The sequence below is a fragment of the Tyto alba genome, unplaced genomic scaffold (assembly GCF_018691265.1).
Source record: "Tyto alba isolate M040663 unplaced genomic scaffold, T.alba_DEE_v4.0 Super-Scaffold_11, whole genome shotgun sequence".
NCBI lineage: Eukaryota > Metazoa > Chordata > Aves > Strigiformes > Tytonidae > Tyto > Tyto alba.
This window is the reverse complement of record NW_024881273.1, coordinates 7,147,492-7,164,127: the sequence shown is the minus strand read 5'-3', so window position 1 is coordinate 7,164,127 and position 16,636 is coordinate 7,147,492. Positions and strand designations below refer to the sequence as shown.

General features: G+C 45.1%; 1 protein-coding gene across 16 annotated transcripts in view; it reads right to left on the bottom strand.

The window, feature by feature from the left end:
• The window catches only part of DNM1 (dynamin 1), a 69,483-nt gene that overhangs the window by 10,409 nt on the left and 42,438 nt on the right, over positions 1-16,636 (bottom strand). For 13 of the 16 annotated variants that reach the window (XR_004409841.2, XR_004409842.2, XR_004409843.2 and 10 more), the window contains exons 14-19: positions 16,302-16,313; positions 14,938-15,051; positions 4,057-4,166; positions 3,316-3,427; positions 2,065-2,076; positions 170-340 (exon numbers count right to left, since the gene is read on the bottom strand). Coding sequence is in view for 12 of the 16 variants with exons in the window: in XM_033011900.2 (XP_032867791.1) it covers positions 170-340; positions 2,065-2,076; positions 3,316-3,427; positions 4,057-4,166; positions 14,938-15,051; positions 16,302-16,313 (531 nt within the window). In the remaining 4 variants the exon portion in view is untranslated. The remainder of the gene's footprint in view (positions 1-169; positions 341-2,064; positions 2,077-3,315; positions 3,428-4,056; positions 4,167-14,937; positions 15,052-16,301; positions 16,314-16,636) is intronic. The other 3 variants (XM_033011896.2, XM_033011898.2, XM_033011897.2) reach the window with 1 other exon arrangement.

The following is a 16,636-nucleotide window of genomic DNA, read 5'->3' as shown; positions in this document are numbered from 1 at the left end:
CATAAGAGGGAATCAATTCACACTGTCTCCCCCAAAACACTCCATTCTGTCCTGACCTCCTTCGCTTCCTCCCAGGCTGCCTCCAGTTTTACTGCACTCTTTCTCTCCCTGCCTACTTTTCCCCTTCTCCGTGTCTCCCCACCTCCACCGACCACAGTGTGATAAGTACATTGTTTATCATGAGGTGCATGATTGTCTTCGGCATGAGGTCTCTGATGGTTTTGTTGACAATTGCCATGTAGGAATCCACCAGGTTCCGGATCGTTTCCACTTGTCTCTCCAGCTGAGGGTCCATGGAGTGCATGAAACTGTCTGACCCATTCTCCTCCGCTTCACTGGCCTGCAGAGAAAAGGAGAAACAGATTGGTTCCTCAAATGTAAAACAAAATTACCTTGTAATGAGAAAGCTAAGAAAAGAAGGGGACATGCAGGAAACACATGCAATAGAACTTATTGAAACCTACATTTTGAGCTATGATTGACAATGCACAGCTCAGCTCGTATAGGCTTCTCCAGCTCAGATCTGCTCTCTTAGTAGAAAGTTATTACACAAAGGTGAAAGGCAATGCAGACTCCTGACCACCACTTACGGGTTATGGCTCTAGGGAATTCTCAAAGATGTATTTTTACTTTTAATGTTTATAGCTTCCTGAAAGGTTCTTCATCTGAGCTGGGTCTTCCATGCCCAGATTCAGTTTAGACCTGAGAATAACTCACCATAAATTAAGCCTTACAGGTTCTCTGACACACTGCATCTTTATCCTCATTATACAAATGAGAAAACAGATACAGAGAGGTGAAATAACTGCTCACCTTAGTCAGTCCACAAGTAGATGGAATAACCTAGAAAACCTTCCTGATCACTTCAACTGCAAATCCTGCATCATAGGTCATAATTAACTTTTCTTTCACACCAACCAAACGAATCTCTTCCTGTCAGCCTGAAATGCATTGTTTAGCTTTCTGTAAGGTAAAATCTGGTGTCCTGGTCTCAGCTGGGATAAAGTTAATTTTCTTCCTAGTAGCTGGTACAGTGCTGTGTTCTGGATTTCATGTGAAAATCATGTTGACAGCACACTGATGTTTTAGTTGTTGCTAAATAGCACTTATCCTAAAGTTGATTTTCCAGTTTCCCAGGCTCTGCCAGTAAGCAGATGCACAAGAAGCTGCGAGGGAACATGGCCAGGACAGCTGACCCAAACTAGCCAAAGGGCTACTCCATACCACACAGCATCATGGCCAGTATGTAAACCTGGGGGAGTCAGCTGGGAGAGGTGGATTGCTGCTTGGGCATTGGTCAGTGAGCGGTGAGCAGCAATTGCATTGTGCATCACTTGTCTTCTCTTGGGTTTTATTTCTCTTTTTATCACTTTCCTTTTCATTATTATTATATTTTTTATTATTGTTATTATTTTATTTTAGTTATTAAACTGTTCCTATCTCAAGCCACAAGGTTTTACTTTTTTTGATTCTCCTCCCCATCCCACTGGGAGCACACCTGGACTGTGCTATTTATCAGCAAGCAATCGCCAAGGCTCATCCATTTGGGATCAACTGCAAAGCATGAAGACCTCCATCTTTCTCAATGCTTATTTAAAAAAACCCTTGATTTTATAAAGAAAAATCTTTCTTTTAAACCATTCCACTCAAAGATTTGCAGTAGTGTAGGAAATTGCTCGTTTGGGGGAACAAAATATATAAGAAAGGGCAAATTCTTTTGTTCAATTGAGCTCTTCCTGGGAAGATCTTACATAATGAAGGAATGTACAGTCTCAGTGAGAAACAAAGTAAAGGAAGTGGATGTCAAGCAGGACAATTTAAAAAAAGAAAAGTCAACCCCCCCCCAAATAAGTCTGCACTGAGATCCAGGGAGAAATAAAAGATAAAAAGGAAAACTCAAACCAAGGACAGAAATGAACAGCAGCAATCCAACAGAAGGTATAAAGAGGAAGAAGCAGCAAATGCCTCTCAGGAAACTGTGATAAAAGATAAAAACAGGAGAGAACTATCTAGTGAGAACCCCAGGGGGCAGAAGGCAATACAGGCAGAGAGGGTCAGACTTACTTTGTCCTTGTCCTGGCAGGCCAGTTTGAGCATATGTGGAAAAAATTAAAACAGAAAGGGACAAAAAATAAAAGATGACTTTTAGTTGGTCTCAGAATTTTGAGAAGATCCCATAATAGCACTGAACAAACAAAAGACCAATCCCACTAAAAATACATAAATACTTAGATTACCCTGGAAGAGGAACAAGTGAATTGTTTAGCTAAACTGAAAATCAAAATGGGACCATCTGCAAAGTAAATCTTATTGTTCACGACAATCTACCTACTTATGCTTGCTTACTTGTTACTTGTAACATGGGGTTTTGAGACAATCAACCTAACGATCAGTGCTCCTGTGTCAAACCAGTCCGTTTGTATGCCAATTCAGTGGCACATGTCTGTTACAAGTATGAGTTTAAGAGGTCCAGTGGTTCAAAGCCAATCTGAAGTCATGTCACGTTAAGGTCCAGTCTCTAACTGTGTTTTTTTTAATATCGCATCAGTTTGTCAGGAAATGCTTTAAGGCAAAAACCCCACAATCTTCAAGTGTAACAGGGAAGATTAATGCAAGAAGTCTCTTAGTAGCAACAAACACAAGCAGATAAGCAATTATCACTTTTCTAATGGGAGAACTATTTATAGCAGCTTCCTCTCACAGAGGAACAGGAAAGCTTTGAACAGGAACATATACCACAATTCTCTAGAACATACTTTTAAAGCTGAGCATAACGCTGGCAGCAAGTGTTGTAGGACAAGACTAAGGGAAGAGATAAGAGGTCTTGCTAAAGTAGCATATTAAGGTATCTAAGCAAAAGAAAAATTCAAGGAACATCCCTTCCTAATTGGGTGGAGAAAGGAAGGAATGGGAAAACAACTACTAAGCAGCCAAGAAGCTCCCAACAAGGCTACACAGTGTTACTGAAAAGGAATGATGCCTTCGCTCAGCGAACACATACCACTTAGTATTCAAGTAATTAAATGTCCTCCTTGTATTGGAAATTTAATGCGCACAAAATAAGAGACAGATGGGCTTATCAAGGCAGTCTTTGCCTACTTTATCTCCCCTTTTGAAGCTGCCAGTTACTTTATCCCAAGCTTCCTTAAAGCAAGCACCAGGATACACCAAAAACTTAAATTTTTGTTGCCAAATATTCTCAGATCAGGAAAGAGACAAAACCTTCGTGGACTTATCTTTAATGTAAAAGGATGAAGCTATCCTTAAGATACATGCTGTGCTCCTTCTCATCCCATTACTATGGCTGTAACTTACCCCAACACGCTCTGGGTAGACTCCTGCACGAAGGAAGGAAGCCTTCCAGCTATCCACCTCCTCCTGGGTCTCGCAGGCCAGCTCCAGCTGTCGGTAGTCCTTGTAGACGTTCCTGAGGGGAAGACAAACATTTTATTCTTCTCTATTGCAAATAACAGATTTGCCCATATTTGACAAAGATGTCAACGACCAGGGAATCTTCCTATCATTTTAAGGCAGAGACCCTTACTCCCTTGCTAGTATCCTCATGATGACCCTGCAGAATGGAAAGGAAATATTTTTTTTTTTTATGAGCAAGTTTGATTGCCCCCAAAATTGTGTGTTTCAGAGCCTGAAAGACTCTTTTCAGTTCTGCTCACTGCTGGACTTCCCCAGCCAACCTGGGTCCCCTATCTCCTACAGCCTTCCCTAGTCACTCATTAAGAACATTGATTATAAATACAGACTTCAGCCACAGCCAGACCCAGGTAACCACACCAAATAGGTGAGGTCCTAAGGCCACGCTGCAGGCCATGCACTGGTGAAGAAGGAAAAGGGTACACATCTGTAAGACCAGAAGGAATGAAGTCAGACTTATCTTTAGAGGTCCTCTGTCTCCTCCAAAAATGGCTATCCTTAAAGGATACACATATTCTTCCTGGACAGCTATTCCAACACACTCATCTCTACTCCCTCCTATCTGATATTACATAAATCTTCTCCCTAGCTTCAACAGCTTGGAGTGTTGAGTTGTGAGCATACCTCTGTTCAGTGTTGAAGAGAGCAAAGATGTGCTTGCTGGACATGAACCCCTTCTCAACATCTCGCAGTTTCAGGTTATCCACTGGTAACATGTACTTCTTCTCCTTCTCCTGAAAAGGGGATCAGTAACAAGTCACTCACTGCTCCAACGAAATCTCTACTCTGCTAGCACAGAGGAGTAAGTCAGCAATACAGCCCCTCCATCACTAGGGAGGCATTCTCAGCTCAGGTTCTCTGGTCCCTTAAGTCTGTGAGAAAAGGGGACCTCTAGAAACAAGTTTGTCCTTTTTGACTGCTTTTGTCATGTGGCCCAAAACCCCTGCCCCATTAACTCCTCCAGGAGCAGGCAGCAACATGGCACTGTCCCAGTTCCCCAGGTTGTGATCCACAGTAAGGTCCTTAACTCTTCCCACCAAGGGGTCAGTCAGCACCAAGACCCTCACCAGTCACCTGGAATCCAGAGTACATCTGGGAAAGGCTCCTCGTACCTCTGTTCTCAGGGCAGCATTAATGGGGGGAAACACTGCTGCTGGCCAGAGAGGGGGCACAGCATCCCTCAGCCCCACTGCACCACCTCAGTGTTTCTCTTTTTCATCACTACAAGCCTATACCCAGGTTCAAGAAAAGCCAGGCATGTGCTAGAGAAGATGGTTTGACACAGAAGTTATGAACGATATCAACTTAAATTCACATCTTCAGAAAAACTGACTTTCTCACTTCATCCTATTAGTCCTACACTACTGATTACTGTAAACCCTGTTAAAGTATTAATTAAGCAATAATAAACATGCATCAGAAGATCAAAGATCAGGTCTGGCTATAATAATACAGGTTACTGGAAGGTTATCTGAAAGCCTCCTATGTTGAAAAAAAACAAGTAACTTTGCTCATTACTGAAAATCTTATGCTCTCAAAGATTAGAAACTTGGGCAATATGGGTACTTCACTGCTTGGTGAATGTTAAAAACCAGTCTGAAACTTCAGTGACCAGACTTGGAGAGCTTTAAGGGACCTGTTTTTCAGAGTAACTGCAACCACAACCCTCCAGTCTGGTTCCTATGAGACATCTCAGCTAAACACTGAACAAGGCATCCAAAAACCAAACTCAATTTGACTCTAAGTATCATCATTTAAAAAAAAACCTAAGCTTGATCTTAATTTTTGCATTTATATTCAGAAACTAAGTCAGAAATCACTCTCCCTGCTTAGTCTCAAATCTGGATCTACAGCAAATTAACAGAAGTGAGTTTGGTTTAAGGTCCCCGTTTGGAACATCCTGTTCCAGCTGGGTATTATACCCCAACATAACAAGAGAGGGAGCCATCACACTGGTCTCCAAAAGGCAGAATGCAGCTATCCAAGATTGAAATAGAAACAGAACATGCTTTTGTGTGCAAGCATGCATGTGTGACTGTCCCCTTGCGAGCATCTTGTGTGTTTGCAGACCTTTCTTGGCTGCAAACAACAAAACACGAGTGCTCTCAGGGGAAACAAGACTGGAAAAACAAAGAGTCACCAAGCAGAGATCCTGAACAGCTAGCTAGAAAAGAGGGGCAGGGCAGAGCAGCAGATAAGGATGACAAAGCTGCTGAGCTCAAACTTATGCAGAGGATGGCAAGTCCAGCCTAACATCCTCTTAAGTTTCAGTTAAACTGACTTGAGTTTGCCAAGGACACTACACGGTTCAGATCAAACTATACCAGCCTGTTACAAAATTTATGCAACAAGAATATCCCAGAAGGCAGCATCTAGAAAATAAATAAAAGATCATTTGGGTAGCCACCAAATTTTCCACTCTCAAACATGCCAGACTATGAAAGTGGGAGAGCTCTTCCAAGCAAATTTCCCTGGATTTTTTAATATTATTGATCAGTCTAGATTGGAGGTAGGCAACCATTTTTCTGAAGGGACATCTATCAGCCAGTTATTGGTCTCAGAGCTACATAGACCACTTCAGGTTCTGTAAGCTACAAACAGCTTCCAGCTTTCTGTTACTTTGGGCTATTATTATGCTGGTTGAGGTTGAACTAGTGACCTAGAAGATAAGTACACCAACTGCTCAGTCCCTAAGGCAAGACAGACCATCCCCACTGCAGTTTCACTTAACTGGAACTCCCTGCGTCCACCCCACAGAGACTCTGGGCTAATAAAAAAAATAACCGATGTTGAAGCTGTCTGAGAAAAATAATTCTGCATTAAAACCACATCATTCCATAGAAATTTAACAATGGAGTCATTCTTCAGGAAAAAAAAAAAAAAAAGAGTCAAAAGGTAAGGGAATCCCATCTCCCAGATATGGAAATACATGCTCTTTGCCAGAGTTTCAACTTTCACCCCTTCCAAGCTCTTGCATAAGTGCTGCCGCATGATCAAGACAACACTATCTCTGCATGCTGATCTTTCCATACACTAGAGGAAAGATGCATGCATATGTCTGCCAGCATAAAATATTAGTCCTCTGACTCTGAGGTAGCAAGAGCAATCAAATGGAGGACACTGGCACAAGGCAAGAAACCCCCAACCCATGTACACTGCAGGGCAATACACACTGCGACCAGCCCCTGCCGCTCTCCATCTCCCCACACCTCCCCCTTCCCAGTCCCCCACTTCAGTCTTTCCAGCTTCTCAGTTTTCAACCCAGCCTGTTTTATATCAACACTCTGACTTCATTTCCTGAATGTAGAGACAGGAAAGCGTGGAATGAGCTGCCAAGGGCTGAGCCTCTCAAAACTTTGGCTGAGCCCTCTGCCCATATGTTAGCAATCTGGCAGTATGTGCTATGGCTGAATAGCATCCTGGCCAAGAGGGGAAAAGGGCTTCTCTCTCTAGCTTTCCAGACTTGGAGGGGGGGAGGATGAGAAAGAAGAGCCAGCACACATCAAAACGGGAAAGTAGTCTGATCCCAAGAGACTTATGCTGCTCATAAGATATCTCCCCTCATCTACAAGGAAAAAAAATATCAGGCAAAATTCTCTCAGCAGCAGAATATGTTATATAAAATGTGCATGTTGGCTGCGAGTTAATCTGTAGAGCCACGAGACCAAGGAGAGGTAGTGAAGTGACAGAAGCATTCAGACTGGCCGTAAAAAAATGGAAGATGGATGCTCAGTGTTGCCTAGCAAATCTTGTAGGCACGGGGCTAGCTACACCTAACCAGGGTGGCTGCTCCCAACAGGAGTCACATCGCCTGCACAGGAAACTGCAGAAAGAGATGACTGCAAGCTACTTGCAGACAGGAGAAGTGCCAGAGGATTACTCCCCCGCCCCCAGCATAGTGCAGATACAACCATATGGCTCTCTACTTCGCATCTTCCAAAGAAAGAAAATACACATGGCGAGGAAGGAGATCAGGACCCATTAACCGTTCCAATTGTGGGGTGTGAAGCACAATACCTGGAGGAAAGAAAGCAGTGCTGCAGTTGCAGCCTGACGTTGCAACATCCTTATTGTGGCTACACACCTCCTTATGGTGGCTAAATTCTAGAGATTGGTTTCAGCCAGAGACAGCAATGGTTTGAACTATCATCTGAATTATCTGTTGCTATCCTGCAGGTAATAACCTATAAGGAGTTCACAAAATTCAGCAGGCAGCAAGCCAGCCTGACTCAAAGCATTTCCGCCATTCAACTGGACTGCCTCAACAGCAAGTTAAATTTTCCTACTCTTGGATACATGTGAAATGAAGCTGACAGATGCATGTGTGGGCTCCCCTAAGGTTGGAAATTGGCACTCACAGTACAAGAAAGTAATTGGCAGAATTATTAGGTCTCAGTTTGCATTTGGAACACAAATAAACTAATTAAAGGTTTCCCTGTAGGTGTTATAACAAACACCTTCTTTTGCACAGAGACAAGGGTCTGTGGATATGGGAGAAAGAACATTGTCATTGTTCTAATTGGTGGCTGTGTGAAATTAGGAGAAATTCATCTTGCTTAAACCTCTTAATCTCCTTTCCTTCTTGTAAGATGCAAAGAACTATGGGCAAGCAAACCTGCCCCAGAGATGACTGGCATTTCAGTCAAATCATTTGTGTTAAACACATGCATGGCATTTTGGGAATTCCTGTAATAAATCTCTACTCATATGGAAAAACATTAACATCATAATTGATAATAAACGCACTGCATGAATACACGCACACTACAAGATTATTAGGAAGAAGTCTCTGAAAAACAGTCTGGAGTATTTGAAAGCAAGTTAGCTGAGCATTTTAAGTTGAACCACCACCCCAACCCCCACACAAGACATTACTAACCACTTTCTGCTTCTTGTCTTTGCAAAGAAAATGCACATTAGAAGAGCTGAATTTCTGAGCCGTGACTCCTCCAGGAAGCCCTAGTCATCCCACCGCGTATGTGTATCTTGAGACCATCTTTCCAAAACACAGTCCACCTGTATCACTTAACTGTTACCCTCAGAGCATAATTTACTGGACACTGTGATCACTGCTCCAAGCTGCAAAGCAGCTGTAATGGCTTGTTTACATCAGAAAGCTGCATTGGTTTAATTTAAACACCACACCCTAAGATTTTAACCTGATTTAGTTCAAAAGGTCTATGGACACTAGGCCTGGACTCGTGATTAAATCACAACTGTTACTATTGGCTTAGTAAGCACAACAATGGTAATCAACTTACCTTCACAAAACTAAAGATTTGTATTTACATCAGCTGAAATAATGTACAGATTTAAACATGCAGCTAAGCGCAACCCTAGGAATCCATCAGGGAATATATGAGAAAGCACAGGCAGAAACCGAGTAGCTTAAGAGAGTGCCCAGAACTCTACTGCCATGACCTCTCTAAGGTCACAGCAACATCCACCAGTCTCTGCTAAGGACAAGCAAGCATTTCTTCCTACACCCATACCTGTGCCAGGACAGGGATGAACCATCCCCAGGTATTTGACTTGCTTTGATGAGGTAAAGTGCAACACACATGCAAAGTGTTGCACACCTCCGTAGAAAGGACAGGGCCAGTTACCCTTCCCCAGTGCACAGTTAGAGCTAATGTGGGAGTTCTGGGTGTTCATATTTTTGGCCACAAATCTTAAGTATCCACCAGCATGCACAGGAGAGAAGAGGACCCTGGATGGGAGCCGTGTGGTGAACATAAAGCTCTCTTTATCCCTACAGCACCAGGGAGAGAGGGAGCAAACCGCACGGGCTAGGGCTAACATCTGGAATCGTTACATGGGAGCCAAGCGCCACAGAAAGCGACAGCATTCCTCCAGTTTCCATGCGGGGTAGGGAACCTTCCTTTCCCCCGCGCAACCCCATCCGTCAGTCGGCTCACTTCCTGCCAACCTCCGGCCTTCCCAGCAGCCAGCAAGCTCCTCCCTCGAGTCTAGTTAGCTTTCCACTGCCACGTCAATTGAGGCAGAAGGACAGAAGGGAAGCAAGAAGGGAGGGAGCAAAACCCAGAAGAGGGAGGGAGGCTCAGCAATGCCAGACATAGTGGGGGGAGAAAAAGGGGATGCGGATTGCTCCTGCAGTAGCCGGAGGTGAGCTGCAAAGGCAACTGGCCAAGGTGGGTCAAAGGACCATTTTGAAGACTTGGAAGCAAAGGCTGGTCCTGTCTGAGCTTTGCTCCGGACCCCAGGCAAAGGGCTGATCTACAGGACAGAGCTAGGCAGGAGGAGATGAGGGTGTATGGGGCCTGGGAATCCTCCCACACAGCTCCATGGGGAAGAAAAGGAGTTGAATGAAGCAACGAGTTCTGCACACCTGGGTGACAGCCAAAACTTCACAGCATTTCCTCCCCAAACAGCAGTAATTGATGATTATTCTTTTTTCCCCTCTTTCTATAAAGGTGCAGCATACCGCAGGTGGAAACCAGGTACCAGCCTGATACCAGCACTGGAATCGGAAGGAGCTTGGAAGCTTGCTCCAAACTGGAACCGTGCAGAGAGCAACATTTCTTCTTCCCAGCTGCCAGAGGGGAACGTTTTTCCAATCAGGATTTGGACTTTCACCCCATCTCTGCCCCCAAAACCTCATCCCAAAAGCAGGGAGGGGAAAGGACTAATGAGCTGCTGATAGCCGGAGAGCAGATCGCAGAGGCTCCACTCCGTCTGCCCAGTGTTCAGACTACCTGTTCAGGACTACGAGATTGTACAGTAGTCTGCACATTGGTTAGGCTGTGCTGGGATACACCACACACTGCCAGTGCTGCACGGGGACGGCAACACCTGCACGGCAGAGGGACATGCTTGGAGAGGGTGGGCTGTGGGGATAGCTGCATGCAGGGTTCACTCATCCCTCAGCCTGGGAAGGATATAACTCTCTGGAGCCATGCTTGATGATCACTTTTACCTGCCTGTTCACCAGCCTACTCACAACTCTTACTCCTCCTCCATCTCTCTCATCCCCTTCTTATTTCTTTCAGCTTCATGCACTTGTGCCAGGGGTAGCTGTGTTCAGGATGGCTTGTGTTTCACATGCTAAACTGTGCCATAAAATGCAAAGATAGACACATGGGCCTGGTGGAGTTACAACTGCACTGTGCTTTACTACCTAAGACAACAGGATCAAGTGCAGAAAGGTGACTAGAGAAAGGGGATTTCACATCGTAAAGAATGCTGGTCATATAAAGAAATTATAAATATCTTTATATAAAGAAAACAAATCTTAATATAAAGAAAAACCCACAAAGGATTTAAAGCTGGAGGTTTAGATGCTCTGGAAGTTGTGTTTGCTTTGATGTTTGTCTGGAAAAGAAAGAAGAGAAACAGTGAGTGAAAGCATAAATGAGAACTGATTAAGACTGAGTAAAATATTATCCATGAGAAAACATGCACTTGTGAAAAAAGATGAGTGAATGAAAGAGCTCCACAGAGAATGTAAAGAGAAGGAACATGTTCCAGAGAGCACCTGAGAGCAGTGTGAAAGCAGGAAAGAAACCTCAGAGCAGACCTGTTCCTATGGTCTTTAAACAAGCTGAAAGCAAAAACCTGGCTGCAGCCATATCTGTCACAGCAAGTTTCTGATGACTTGTGGGCATCAGAGCAAAGACAAAAGGATTTCTACTAGCTGAGCTGGGCCTCAAAGACACGGACTGTTGTGGGGAGCAGTGAGAAGAACAGGGGTGTGTGTATATATGTGCAGTGGGGGAACAATCTCAGTATTGATCAATGTATTTATTTTTAAACTAGAATTGAGTAAAAGACATTGACAGGTGCAGTATAAGGAGCTATCTAGTTACTGTCAATAAGGTCACATCTTCCCCAGGACAGGAGAGAATACCTTTGTACCTCCAGCAAAAGAGAAGGCATGAAGACAGAGAAAGAGCTCAAGTACAACTGATGCAGCAGTAATCAACATGATACAAAAAGAACCTGAAGCACCCCACACACACCTGAATACCTAAAACTCTGCACCCACCCCTCCTGTACACACACAGGACTCAAATGCACCAACATTGCATGCAACACATGAATTCTTTCACACAAGAAAGTAAGGCCATATTCATCTCATGTAGAGTCACCTGTTCTTACAAGCCCCAAATTTCTAGTACATGATTTACCTGAGTAAGGTCCCATCTGTACTGTACATTCACTCAAATTCCCAAAGGAAACAGCAGATATATCCATCTACCCAGCTGTGCAAACACTCCAGCACAGTGGCACAGTCACAGACACTCCAGCCGAAACAGCCACCCTTGCAGAGCGGAGAGCGCAGGGGTCCCCTCCAGCAGACACTGAGCTTTACTAATAGGAACCACTGAGCAGAGCACTCGCTGCATCTTGCCTACAAGGTCTCCATCACCAGCAGCTCTAGCCCAGCTCACTGACCCTCTTTTCCAGCAGTCGGGAAAGCCCTACAGAGAAGTGGGCACTGTGCATTTCGTAAGGGATTCAGGCAGAAGGACTATTCAAATCAAGCTCTTGTATCGTGTCCACTATGGTGCTTGCTGAGCAGCTAGCCAGTGTGCTGTGCTGCTGCTCCAGCCCTGGGGAAACTGTGGCCTCCCTGAGCAAGGAAATCTCAATATTACCAGCAGCCAGAGCAGGCTCCTCCCCACCTCTCCCTCCCTTCTCTGGCCTGCAGCTTAACCCCACAGGCTTCAGGAGGTGCAGGTACCTCAGGAGGGTCTCCAGGTCTTGGGAGGCCAGCTTTCTGTGGGGCCGCTCTCCATGGGGCCAGTGTTTGACTCATTGAAAGGAGACAGGAAGAAAAACAGAGAGCCTAGGAGCACACACACATGCTCTTGGCAGCAAGGCAGAGTGGGGAGCCAACTTTCCACCCCCGCCTGGCCTGCTCTTTCCTTCCCCTCCCATTCCCCAGCACACTCCTTCAGGCCCCTCCAGAGCATCAACAGCCATATATCCCTGCTAACATGCAATGCTGGGCCCTTTAAGACATCTTAAGTTTCAGTTCCTTTTTTCAGAGGCAGAGAAAAAACAAGCCAACACTGCGGAAAGACTGGTATTTCACTAATGGGGTCCAGATGTCTCCATTCCGCAGACTCTGGGTCCTGGCTTGCAAAATAGGGCAGGGGAAAGGCTGTGTCCCCACTCCTCCCAGCTCCAGAGGCGCTAGCCTAGCCTTCACCCTCACCCCACCGCACACCTTCTCACCCCGCTCCTTCCCCCATCATCACCCACAGCTCTGCCACCAGCACTTCCATCCACACAAGACTGATTCAGCTCCCTCCTTGTTCCCTCTGGAAAGCTGCCAGAGCACAAGGGAACTGGGACAAGAGAGGCCACAGAAGTGCAGGGTGGGGCAGACAAAACCTCCCCCTTCCTCCCAGAGCTTAAGTGAAGAAAGATCATGGTGTACAGCCTTTAAAAACACACGAGAACATTTCAGGAGCTGTAGAGGACACAAGTCATCCTGAATTGGTAGAGGAGGAGAGCTCTGGGACAGACATGCAGAGATAACCCTATCTGACAGAGGACCATGCACTGTAGACAGCTCTTTGAGATGAAGCCAGCTCCATGCAGGACAGAGGTTTGGGATGGGAATCCCCATGCTCGAGGCTTTCCAAGCTGCCCCTCAAAAGCACCAGCTTTTAGCCCAACTCAACTATGGAGTCAAGATGGACATCGCTTCCTTTCCCCCTCACAACAATCACTAATCAAGGAGTTGAACTTGGGGAGGAAGCAAATAAAAACATGCTTCCCTTTCCCCCCTGCTCCCACTCAGCTGAAGACAAAGGCTCCTTTCTCGGGCAGCTCAGACCTCATCAGCACTGGTTCTCCTGTGTTTAAGGGACCAAGGCTGGTAGGGAACTGCTCTCACTAGGCAGCCCTACCTCTTGCTATGCAAAAAGGGAAACAGTGCAGACCTCCAGTTGCTATTGGCCCCCAAGGCTGCCCTCCCTCAAGAGGGAAGGGAGGTTCAATCCCCATCCCAGGCAACTGGAATCTATCAACAGTTTACACATCCCCACTGCAGCCCTCCCTCCCACTCCCCAGGGAAGAACAGGGAGTTCTGATCATCTCTAATACAGATGTAACAGCTGGCTTCAATTAAACTTCTTGATGTTTATAGCCACTCAACCTCCATATGCAACCTAGAGCAAAGCGAAGCCTCCCCAAGCAACTCTGAATACAAAGGGCAGGGTTCTCCTAGCATAGACACCTATTTCACCGATTTACTAAAAGACATTTCAGTGCCTTGTTCCTTAATTAGGAAATTGCTGACTGCTCATTCATAGCAGCACAGCAGCAGTCTCCATGCAGAAAGCGATATTTAGAGGCTGATTCATTACCATATTTGTCATCATTTCCACCTGCCGAGAATGAAACAGGCCCACTGATACAAACTAGACAAGCAGCCAGGCTTAGCTGCAGCTCCTAGGCACATTACTGTGTGTCTCAACACCTGAGGGACACGAACCACAATAAGAGGCAGGACAGTTTCTTTATTTGCAGTCAGAAAGCCCAACCAACTCAGAACATATGACCACATCACACCAGACATTTTCCATCCCCCAGCACACTGAGTGGGACTAACCCTTTCGATCATACCCTTACTAAAACCATCCAGCTGTTCTTTCTCTGTTCAAAGTAATCAGAGAAGACAATTATCTACCTTTGTTTTGAACAGGAAGCAACACACTGCTGACAATCATTTTAGCTGAGACAATTCTGTCCACTTATATCATTCTCCATTGGAGCAGAAAGACACCACAGTACATTGCCAGAATTCCTAACATTCAAGACTTTCGAGCAACTCTAGAGTAAGTCCATATTCCTATCACTGTTATTCCACACATCACTGTACTTTTGATTAGCAGTACTCTAACTGTATTCACAAGTCAAACAATTTTACAAATAATGCATTAAATTGCATGTTCAATATAGAAACATTAAAAAAAGACATTCTTGCTTTGCAGGTTTAATGACTGAATCCTGGAGAGGTTAAGTAATTTATTCAAAGTCAGAAGGAGCCAGCATCTGAGCTGCAGTTTCAGATCCACAGCTCCTGTTATGCTCAGAAAGGAGATAGCTTATTTTTCATGTGACCAGGAGAGACGCATGAAAGCCTCTGCCGTACTCTTTCAGGAAACTCATCATCGCTGCCCAAAAAATACCAAAAAGTCTAAATCTTGGAACTAATCCATCACACCCTTGATCACAGCTGCCACAGCAAGACAAATAAAGGTCAAATTCATTCCAAGTGGCTGTCAACTTTCTGCTGAGCCAGGGCTTCAAGCACAGAATGTTACTCCTTGTGCATCAAAAAAGCCACGTTCACATCAATTCTGAAATGCTCAGCAGTGCTGAGACCACAGGGAACCCAGCCCAAGGATAGCTTCAGCTTGTCACAAGCTGCAGACAGTACTCAGAGGATACAACCGTAACACCCAGTCAACTGAAGGCCTTATCCTCACCAGATGCCTGAGGCTCAAGTCACAGAGTTGAGCTACTCACCTCATCATCCTTGTACCAGGAGAGGTTCTCTGCTGTCAGGACAAACCAATACTCCTTGGAACCACCCTTCATGATCCCGATGTTGTTGATGGTGAGCCAGCCCTTTCGGATGACCTAGGGGGGTGGAAGCAGTGAGCATTAACAAGGGCCCTAAAAGCCTGGCCTTAGGCAACAGAGGAAAGATCAAAGGGTACCCCTACACACTGAGTAGTATGGAAAAACAAGGAACACCGTGCTCTCTGCTGCTGCCAGAAGAGCCCCCCACTCAACTGGCCAGTGAAGTTTTTTTCCTTGAAAGGGCCAGGAATAGTATAAAAAGGACGCAGGAAGGAACCTGGCAGTGCTGTGTGTTATAACCTCTGCCAAGAGGAAAGAGATGCAGGACAAACTGCATTAAAGGTGCCTCAGACGCTGGCACAAGATCACAGCAACACACCCAGAAAAGGCCATGCCTAGAGAAAACCAGGACACCAGCACACCTTTTGTCACAGTGCACGTGTAGAGTGCTTCACCCAACTCAGGGGTGGGGGGAGCCAGTTCAAGAACAGATGGGCAAGCAATCCAGAAAGAATTGAGTTTAGTAAAAAGGAGACACTAAGTATAACAGAACAAAATGGTGCATCTGGAATTAGTACCCTGGACTTCAGCATACCCAGGTATTTTAGTAGTCATATTAATTTAGGATGAAATAAATTCTTTTAAATGTAGTCTGTAAAGCAGCCAAGGGGAAGTTCTCTAGGGAACTCCAATTCACCAAGTGCTGGTTCAGAGCCTCACACATGCAGTAATCAAATGCAAGTATGCATCAGCTTAAATGCATTAGCCTTTATATGTCTTACTGCACTGTTAACACCCAAAAACATCTGCATGCATTATGTGTGTACCCTGTTGTATGGATGTGCTTGCTGAAAACAACCTGGCATTGAAAAACCATGCGACTGCACTGCATATTAGCAAGTTGCACTGTGTGAACAGCCTACCAGAGAGGTACACAATCCTTTTAATTGGCAATTTACCATATAAACGGTAAATGTAGGAGCACTGGATCTTCATCTCATGCCTACTGTTAAACTCGAGATAGTCCTTTTCTCTCTGCAGACAGGAGGGGGCAGTGAAACAGAACCACACATCCTTGGATTACTGCTTTTTATCTCCACCCACTCACAAAACATACCAGCAGTTCTGAATTTCTCTTCAACATACTACCTTTTCACCTCATTTCTGCTTCACCTGTCTCTAGTGCCAGCTGCCCTCCTCTCCCCAATCAGCAGTAGAGGGAATAATTTGTCTATGCACTGTTCTTGCCTTCCCAGATGCAACATTAATGTTCATTAGCACACCCTGCTGAGTGGCCTTCTACTCACCAGGATCTCATCCTGCAAAGGGGAACCATAGCAACAGCAGCAGAGCAGAGAGCAGGAGAGGAGCAAAGAGAGGAGAGATTGTTACTAGGAAAGCTGGAGCAGGAGAAGAGAGGCTCAAAAATAAAATAAAACTGGAAGCTGGTACCAAATCTTTTACCCCAGGTGTTAAGAAAAGCAACCTCCATCCCAAAACAAAGTCTGCTAATGGGAAAGCCAAAGCACCTTACAGGTAGATCCAGAGTTTGCCCCTTGCACTCTTCTACACTCAGCTCTTCTGTAAGGTATACTGCAAAAAATGGGGCACCCTACAGCTGCTCCGGGATCCCATGAAATGG